Source organism: Aethalodelphis obliquidens, unplaced genomic scaffold (assembly GCF_003676395.1).
Source record: "Aethalodelphis obliquidens isolate GAN/ISIS:26980383/991018 unplaced genomic scaffold, ASM367639v1 scaffold9, whole genome shotgun sequence".
In the NCBI taxonomy this organism is placed as follows: domain Eukaryota; kingdom Metazoa; phylum Chordata; class Mammalia; order Artiodactyla; family Delphinidae; genus Aethalodelphis; species Aethalodelphis obliquidens.
In genome coordinates, this window is record NW_020837953.1 from 19,964,804 (window position 1) to 19,974,236 (window position 9,433).

A 9,433-nucleotide genomic window follows, 5' to 3' on the forward strand; every position below is an offset into this window, starting at 1 on the left:
AGGAACATCTTTGCTTTTGCTAAAGAATGTTATCTTTCTTTGTTTTAGATATGAATCTCTTACCTGGTCCCATCTCTCTTTTTGCCCTGGTGGTCAGGAAGCTCGGGATCGAACGTGAAACCTAATTTTAAGAACTCTGTAGGTCTTTGCAGCCAGAATATTTGTTCTTGTTTTCGATGATCCTGATTTCCTACTCAACAATATTCTTCCTAATTCTCATCTGTCACATTTTTTCACTGTGTATGTTTTCAGTGCAAGCCGTCTTATTTTTTCTTGTGGAGTAAGGTAAGGTACACTTAGGTAAGTAACTGAAAATGAAACAGATGAGACAGATGTCCAAGTGCTTACCATGGTTAACAGTGGGGGATATTCGGTGAGGGAATTATTAGAGCATCAGGGTCAGACTTGAAATAATCGAATATTAAAGCCCCTTCCCTAACCCTGCTTCACACTGTAAGAGTCCCCCAAAGAAGGGAGTTGCCTAAGGTTTTATGACATATTACTGACTGAGAAGACATCAGTACTTTTCCTGGCAGCCAGTTCTCTGCTCTTCCCATGACCACAGGCCTCATTCTAGCTGTAAATGGCATGGTGAGGGGAAGACGGCTCACCGCTGGCCTCTACGGCCAACAGAGGCCGTGAAGAAGTGGAATGCTCCTTCTGTTCTCCATACTTTCAAGCCCTGGCTGTAGAACCCTTCTGACCTGCTGGCTGACAAGGGGCTTGGGCTACCCTCCATGGCAGATGCCATCCATGCCTTTGGTAATGGGCATGGCTACAGCAGGCAGCTCAGAGTGCCAGCCTGTGCCGAGACAGGAGTGGAGGGACGTACTCGAGTCCTTGCTTAAGGACAGAGAAAGCTTTCTCCATGAGAGATGCTCTCTTCACCCTCGGCCAAGGACACAGGCTGAATCTGGCCCATGTGTCATACGTAGTCCAGGAAATAAGGCAGGCAGGCAACTCTGAGCAGCAAACGTTCTGATGAACGTTTAAAAAATGAACTTCATTTTTTAAATCAGCTGAAGATCTCAATTTGAATCAGACATGCAGCTCAAGTTCCCTTTGCTTTGGACATCCCCCCTCCTCACAAGGGTGTTCCCCTCCTTCACAGACACCCAATCTGAGGGCAGACGAACCTTTCTAAGCCTTTCCCAAGCAAAGTGGTCCCATGAATGTCCCCAGACACAGAAACCCAGACTCCAAATTATCTAAAATGATTTTTATTGCATTTCATGCAGTTTGAAGTCCATGCAGCAAAGGAGACTAGCATAATTTTTAATGCATTTAAAAATAAAATAAAATTAAAACTGGGGGGTGGGGGGCAAATACACAAAGTCCTAGTCTCCTTGAGTCCCTGGAAGAGAAGGGTTTGGGAATGAAACCATCCACTCCCCATGGCAAATGAGTCTCTTAAATGCATGGAATGTTTCCATGGCCTCTGATGCAAATCCACAGAGCTCTGGGGCAAGAGCAGGGGCGCGGGGAGAGGAGCACTAGTGAAAAAGAAGCTACACACGGTCACCTAATTCACCTGAGGGCAGAACAAGGTGGTAAATCCTGGGTCAGCAGCTGTTCCAAGAGTCAGGAGATTACATACACCCCTGAGGAGATTTGCTCCTAAAAGAAGTGGCAGTAAGAACCAAAAAAAGAGAAACAAAAGAAATATTTCTTCAACCACACTCTTCAAGAAAATGCCATAAATATGTTATTTATTATTTTCATTTCATAGCATTGGACACACAGCTCAACATATTGAAATATTGATTCCGTGGAGAAAAAAAAAGGGAAAAAGGAAATAAAAAATATTGCATCTTTCTGTTGTGGAGAATCTCTGCCCCCAGGCGTCGGGCGTAGTGCACCAGTGTTCTAGCCTGCAGGAGGCGCTGAGGTCGGCAGGGTCCTCTGGGGAGGGAGGCTGTGCCCATTGCCCGGGGCTGTATGGCAAAAATTGTGTTGGGTGTCCTTGGCCTTGCCAGCTCAGGCCCTCAGTCGCCGGTCACCTGGGGGGCCTGCCCGTCGGAGGGCTGGTTGGCTGACTGGATGAACATGGGTTGGGCGAGGTCCTGGCCGGCAGGCATGGTGACTTGCTGGATCTGGTAGAGCTGCTGCGAGGGGTGGAGAGGAGAGAGTGAGGTCACCCCTGGGAGAGGGGCATGCAGCTCCCTATGGGCCTCGAGTTGGTTGGGGGCCCCAGATACCTCAACCACCACCCATTGCAAGGCGTCAGAGGGAGGAGGGGAAGTGGAGTTCTGCTGTGGTTGGGAGCAGCAGACACAGGAGGCACCAGCCCGGTGAGAGGGGGTATGTGTGGTGGGCGGGGAAGAGGTGCAGGGAGTTGCATTTCCTGTGGCTTTCACTTCTCTGGGCTCTGCCTCTCCCGTTAGCTCAGAGCCTCGAGCTTGCTGCACGCTGTTCCTCTGTGACAAACACAAGCAATTCGAACCACTGTACCAGCAGCTTGGAAGTCAGCATTTCCCCAACTCAGTAATCCTCACTGGCAGGGGCAGTAGGGATTACCCCTTCTCCTCTTTTCCTCAGAATATCTGGCTCAGGCTGAGGCTACGCCGAATCTCCATCTCCTGCATGGGCCCTGACGGGGAGGCAGGTCAGCTGGGATTAAATGCTTACTGCAGCAAAGACCCGCGAAGAGGCTCGCGTAGCCACTACGGAAGGTTAGGGCCAACTGGACATGATTTCTCAGGTATTTCCAAAAGAAACCAAAAGCTAAGACCCCCTGCCACAGCAGCCCTGGCATGTGAGCCTGGCATCTGGTGCTGGCAGAAGCCAGAGTTGGGTCCTGATGCCAGTTCCTCTCCTTTCTGGGCAGCAGAGAACATAGGCTTAGGCATGTCATCCTATCATGTCCTCAGGGGTCTCTGGCAAGATAGTGCGAAGGGCAAGGGGGCCGGCAAAGGGAAGATCCCTTCCTCACGAGCTTAGAATTACTGAATTCCAGGCACCTAGAGAGCTTGCGAGGTCACATGTTCTCTGCGTTTCAACTAATCCATGCGATTAAAAAGAGCGTGGCTTAGAGAAAAACTATTCTTAAAGAAGGGAAACAGGAGACCTGCATGCTAGTCCTGGTTCTGCAATGAACAGCTAAGCAAGCACAGACAAGGCACTTCCCACCTCCAGGGCTCAGTTCACTCATCTGTAAAACGGGGACTGGGGCTACATAATGTCTAGGATTATTGTCAACTCCCACCAAGTCTATAAATCTAGAGGACAGGCAAGACTGTTGTTTCAACAATTTCTGTCCACTCACTGTCAACAGATGATGGGACAGTTGCCCTAGCCATCCAAACCCACAGGTATCACCTGCTACCCTGTCACAACTCCTCATCCTCTGCTCCTGCCTAGGCTGGGTGTCCTACCTGTCCATCCGTGAACTGGCTGAACTGCTGCTGTCCTTGCTGGACCTCTGTCTGTGTGATCTGTAGGAATCAAGACGGCAAAGTAGGCAGATCAGCTGCAGGGTCTGGTCCACTAGTCCACCAGCCCACCAGCCAGGAGAGGGTCGTGAAGATCAAAAGGACAATGCACATAAAGTGCCCAGAATGAGGCCTGGCACAGAACAGGGGCTTGATGAGTAGCAGGAAAACAAGGGTCCCTCCCCACCCCCTAGCACAGACAGCTACTCAGAGTTGGCACCATACAGAGGACCCCGGAGCATGCAATATTCAACTTCTGCAACCATCTCTCTTAATGTCCACCTAACTACCCCCCGCCCCACTGAAACCAGCCCCTTGCTAAGAAAGTCTTTCTGGGGCCTGAGGCTCAAGTCAAACAAAAACACCTAGCTCCTAGGTACTGACAGGACAGGGCATAACATTTATGGTTTAGGCAGAAACCCTAAGAGTCTGTCTTTCAACCAGTGAAGGCAGATTGCAAAACACTGGGCAAAGTGGTGAGTGGTCCCTTTCATGCTTGGAAGGTGGGCTCCAAACCAAACCCGTATCACCCAGATTATCTGACTGGAATATGAAACACCCTGGCGAGCAGGTGGCCTTGGCCCTGGAAGCCCTTGTGGCAGACCTATGAAGTACTTTTTCCGAGAGAGGCCACGTGCAACCCTCTGGGCCAAGGGGGGGGGGGGGGGGCGGGGGTAAGGAAAACATTTATCACATGTACTTAAAATCTTATGTGGGCATTTTAAATACATTTTAAAGGAAATTTACAGACATGGAGAACTGCATCATATAATGCCAGTTGCTGCAGACAGCTTGGTAGACTAGAAAAAAGACTGAAGAATGTCTGTGTGCGTATATGTTATCTATGGAACATTTGACTAGCTAATGTTTTCTGTGTACCTTCTCCTGGAATCATCACAGCCACCCTGCAAGGTAAGGACTGTCTTCTCGAGTGTCCTCACAATGGGCCAAAAACAACCCATCGGGTCTACCCATGAAGCTATGAGGAAAACAAGGGGACAGGTATGAAAGGGCTTCATGAGGGTTTCTTGCTAGTGTTCTTTGTTTTGGGTCTTTCTCCGCCCACCTGCTTGAGGGCAGGAGCTAAGTTTTGTCTATCTCAGTGCAAAGTAAGTATTGAAGAAATATCTGCAGAATAAATGAATGATCCTGAGACAAATGGAAAATATGTGTCATAGATGAGAAGGTTTTAACTGTGCCCTGTGGCCAGCAGGATTGCCCTTCACATCAGTTGAGAAGAGTTTCATTCACCTTTAAATTCCATTTACACGTTAACATTCATTCAACAAACGTTTACTGAGCACCTACGAAGTGCCACGTTGTTATAATTACAATCTGTTGTTACACAGACTCCGTCCTCAGGCACCCTCTTCTTGCTTCACTCCTTCCTCTCTATACACCCAACTTTCCCCACTTTCTGGCTTTAGTTCCTGGTCTCAAAACTGACCTCTGGGGAACCAAGAACTCTTCCTTCTCATTTCCTCCCACCCTGTGCAATAGAAAGTTTCTGGATCCCAGGCTAGAATCTTACAAGTTTTTTTTAAAAAAAAAAAAAAAAAAAAGAGGGGTACACTAAAGGGTGGGACCAATCTTGAGATCTGATTCCACGTCAATGAGCCCCAGGAAATTAGGGAAAAGCCCATATTCTTATGCAAGCCAAGGAATGGGTTTAGAGTGGGCCTTTAAAGATCCCAGAGACTACATGGAACTCAGAAGCCCTGCTTTTGGCTCATTCCTCATATTTTCCCAAATGAGATCTTCGGAGACCTGCTCTACAAACTCAGCTCTGTCACCACTGTCAATAGATACATCACCAAAATGCAACTGGGCCAGACGAGTCCAGCTCTTTAACGATCGCTTCTTTTTTTGGGTCTGAGGCAAAAGAATTGATTAACAATGCCTCCCCTTGTCCAGCATCCCCGTCCCCTGCAAATAATACCCACATCCCCCAATCCCCAAGCCCAGGGAGGCAGCCCCCTCGGCACCTGTGGCTCAGCCTTCAGTATCTCAGGGCATGAGAGGAGATGAGGAGGGCAGTCTCTGGTTAGGGGTGCATGAGAAGGTAGAAGTAAAAACCTAAGTAGCTTTCCAAGGGGCACAGGAGGCGCCAGATCACAACAGTCATCAGGTTTAAAGATGGAAACTCAGCCTGACGATGAGGCAGTCTGTCAGAAGGCTTCCTCCAGTCAGACCTGCGCACACACACACTGGGCTTTCTTCAAGTATCCTTGAGGCTTCCCCTGCCTTGAGCTTCCTTGTCGCTCAAGAGCACGATGGTAAGAGACACACTTTGAATCCAATCCTCCGATAAACCCCATCTGTCCCTTGGGGTGCAGAACAGACGTGCGGGGGGTGGAGGCGGCTCTTGCTGAAGGATGAGGTGGCGAGAGTTGTGTGCTGAGCACTTTGTCAGAAGCCAGCTCCAGCTGGTTCCCAACTCAAGCCCTGAATCTCTGCAGCACATACCTGTTGAGCATTGGTGGCAAGCGTCTGGATCTGTCCCTGCACAACCTGGGTGCCTGATACAGGCTGGGCTAAGCGAATATACTGCAGCTGGCCGGCATTCAGCTGCACCTAGGCAGGGGCAGAGACAAACAAACCACCGGAGACTGAATGCAACCTCAAACAAGCAAACTTTCCACGACAAGAAATGGGGACTGTCCGCTACCCGTCCCCACCCCGACCCCTCCAAAAAGGCCGACCCTGAAAAGTTCCTTTTTAACAGAAACCCAAACAAGCAAAACCATAATATCCCTACCCCGTAAGTCACACAACACAAAAGAGAATAAGTTCCTTGAATGGACTTGGGGGAAAATTCCCAGAGGATCTTGTCATATATGTGAGGACAACACGGCTGGACCCTCAACATTCACTGGCTCTTAGCTATTTGCTCACAGTTTATGTTAAGATTTGATGCCAAAGACTGTCTGACATTATCGGAACGCTTATACCTTAAGTGTGGGGCCTTTCTCCCCTCCGTCTCCACCCTTCCCCACCCCTGTCCCCGGGACGGCTGATCTAATACTGAGAAGAGCCCCGGAGTCTGCCAGGAGTAACCAAAGCCGATGGCCATCACTCCGCACCACAGCCCTAGAACTGCCCAGCCCCATGCTGCACATCTTGGAAGAGAAAGCTGGCCCGCTTTACTATCTCCGTCCCCAAGAGCCAGGACCAATAGGGGTCTGTGGGACTTTTAGGATCCTTGGTGTTCAGCACTAGCTTCTGGCCAAATACCTCCCAAAGGGAAGCTGAATCAATAAACCTCTCACATAAAACCCCATCGTCGGAAACCAAAGCTACAAAAATGCCCTTAAAGTCCCTCATGCTTAAGATTAAGTCTCAGCTAATACAATAATACCACATGCTGCATTTAATTGTGTGCTAAAAGCCTTAACTCAGGCTCTTAATGCTACAGCATAGCACGAAAGCATTAGTGAGTGCTTCGAGCATGGGGATGAGGAGAGGACCAATCAGCAGAGAAAAGACTCAGCAAAGGAGGACTCCGGACAGTCACACTCAGGATATGGGGAATGAAGGCGGCTCCAGGAGGACCAGCAGATTTGGTCTCTCTCTATCTGGAGGCCCAGACACCACCCTCCCTAGCTGCCTAGCCTGCTTTGCTTGTAAGGGTGAGCTTCTTGAGGGTAACAGGCAAGTCATGCCTCTTTGTCCTGGAGCAAAATTTCCCCTTGCCTTCAAGAGCTAACTTCATTGCAGGGGCTTTTACTTCCGTGAGGAAAATGCTGACAGGAGGAAGCTTCTGCATGCAGTGTTAAATCAAACTGCTTCCCTGAAACTTCAGACTCAATGAGGATTTGAACCACCAAGAAAAGACTAACACTGAAGTTCCTGGCAGAACGTTCCAGAATTGTCCGCTTAAGGCAAGATGGAGGGACACAAAATCTAAACCCGTTAATAATCTGGTTCAAAGGAGACAGGGCAAGGTATTGTGACCTGTAGTCATTTCTCTCCTGAGAACACGCCAAGAGGAGCTGCTGGGAAGTTGTGATGCCAAGCCTAAACTCCCCACTACATCCCACAGTGCGGCTTCCAGGCAACATTAAGTTGCTTATGGGGAGGAAGACAGCTGGGTGGAGGCTTGGGAAACCTCATCTGCCGAGACAGATGGTGGCTGGTACCAGGAGTCACCAGAACTCCTGCTGAGGAACATGGGATGAGAGACCGAAGCCTTGTCCCAGGAGTGGGGGAAGGTATACTGCTGGCCATAGGGATTTTACATTTCCCAGCTGGGAAGAGCTCTTTTGCAGAAACTCAAATGTGACTGAAAAGCTGTGAGCCAAACAGTTCCAAGCAGTTCTTAGAAGCAAGCTCTTCTTTCAGGCTTGTGTTTAGGTACTGGTGATGCTCTGCCCTTCAGTCCTCTACCACAAGGGTAGGCCTGGGGACGCTCACACCTTTTTAAAATTACAGAGCAAAGAAGCCTACCCCCTGGGCTTTCAAAAGAGGAGCAAAGCTTCCTTCCTAAAGGTCATCACTAATACGAGCGCTCTGGTGAGTTTAGAAATGCAGACTCCTGCAGAAGGTATACAGTGAAGACCAGGTCCTAAATTCTGCAACAAGTCTTCTGTGCCCCAGAGGCTTTAAAAGACTCAAGTTAAAGTTACTACAGGGCTTCCCTCGTGGCGCAGTGGTTGGGAGTCTGCCTGCCAATGCAGGGGACACGGGTTCGAGCCCTGGTCCGGGAAGATCCCACATGCCGCGGAGCAACTAAGCCCGTGAGCCACAACTACTGAGCCCGCGCTCTAGAGCCCGCGAGCCACAACTACTGAGCCCACGTGCCACAACTACTGAAGCCCACGTGCCTAGAGCCCGTGCTCCACAACTGGAGAAGCCACCGCAATGAGAAGCCCGTGCACTGCAATGAAGAGTAGCCCCCGCTCTCCACAATCAGAGAAAAGCCCATGCGCAGCAACAAAGACCCAATGCAGCCAAAAACAATAAATAAATAAAATAAATTTATTAAAAAAAAAAAAGTTACTACAAAGTGTGAACTCTTCTCTGGCTTAGCTGAACTTGTTTTGGTGCCCCCACATGCAAAAATGAGAACCATTTGTGAGAGAAGTCATGGGCTGGTGGCTGCAAGGAATCTGGAATTGATGGGGGTGTGTGTGTGGCGTCACCACCCCCAGCCCCACGCCGTGGGGGAAGGAAAGGGAGGGGGGAAAGGGAGATGGAGCGGGGGATGGGAGGGGGAGAGAGATGAAAAGGGAAGAGGTAGACAGAGGGATGCACACACACCCCTTTCCTAAGCTTTCTCCTGGCCTATTACTCTGTTAAGAAGAACAGTCCCCAAAACAGAGTTGAGGATACTTTCTGAACTTTCTTCAAAAAGGAAGTAGTTAACCAAGTCCAAGTAAGTTTCTGTATCTGCCTACATTTCATTTACAATAGGAAGGGCAAGGGGCAGGAACAGGCCTGCTCCATGTCACTCATTTTCCACATTTTTTTGTGGCAAATTGACCAATGAATAGATGGCAAGTGTTAAGACAAGGACCTTTTTTTTTTTTCCCACCAAAGAACAAGTACAAGTGAAAAAGCCAACAAATCTAAGAAATGAAATCCCTCAAGGCACACAGGAAGTAGCAGTCCACAGTGAAGGAATGGGTAAGTTAAATGAAAGCCAAAAATACACTTTGCTGCAGGCTCCACTGGGAACTGACTCATGAATATGCAACAAGTGTATTTATGGCCTTCTCTATACACCTCCCTCTTATTCTCTGCAAATCAAAAGACAGGACTAGGACTGCCTCACAGGGCCTTTGGGCCTTGGCACAGAATAGTGGTTACAATGATTTCTCTGCGTAGGCCGAGTGAGGGGAAATGGAGAGGAGCTGCCCCATCGTGGTGAGCCCGAACCTGGATTAAAGGAAAGCAGGGCGTGTACAGTGAAGCAAGTTGTGGTTTGGGGTAATGGGAATATAGGTTTATAACAAAGTGTGTGTGTGTGTGTGTGTGTGTGTGTGTGTGTGTGTGTGTGTGTG

At 49.1% G+C, this 9,433-nt stretch overlaps 1 protein-coding gene across 7 annotated transcripts in view; it reads right to left on the minus strand.

Moving 5' to 3' along the window:
* Positions 1-1,682: 1,682 nt before the first annotated feature.
* Positions 1,683-9,433, minus strand: part of NFYC (nuclear transcription factor Y subunit gamma) — a 62,989-nt gene continuing 55,238 nt past the window's right edge. For 3 of the 7 annotated variants that reach the window (XM_027108943.1, XM_027108942.1, XM_027108944.1), the window contains exons 8-10: positions 5,898-6,005; positions 3,375-3,434; positions 1,683-2,417 (exon numbers count right to left, since the gene is read on the minus strand). In XM_027108943.1, the coding sequence (XP_026964744.1) occupies positions 1,986-2,417; positions 3,375-3,434; positions 5,898-6,005 (600 nt within the window). In that variant the 3' untranslated portion in view covers positions 1,683-1,985. The remainder of the gene's footprint in view (positions 2,418-3,374; positions 3,435-5,897; positions 6,006-9,433) is intronic. The other 4 variants (XM_027108947.1, XM_027108946.1, XM_027108949.1 and 1 more) reach the window with 3 other exon arrangements.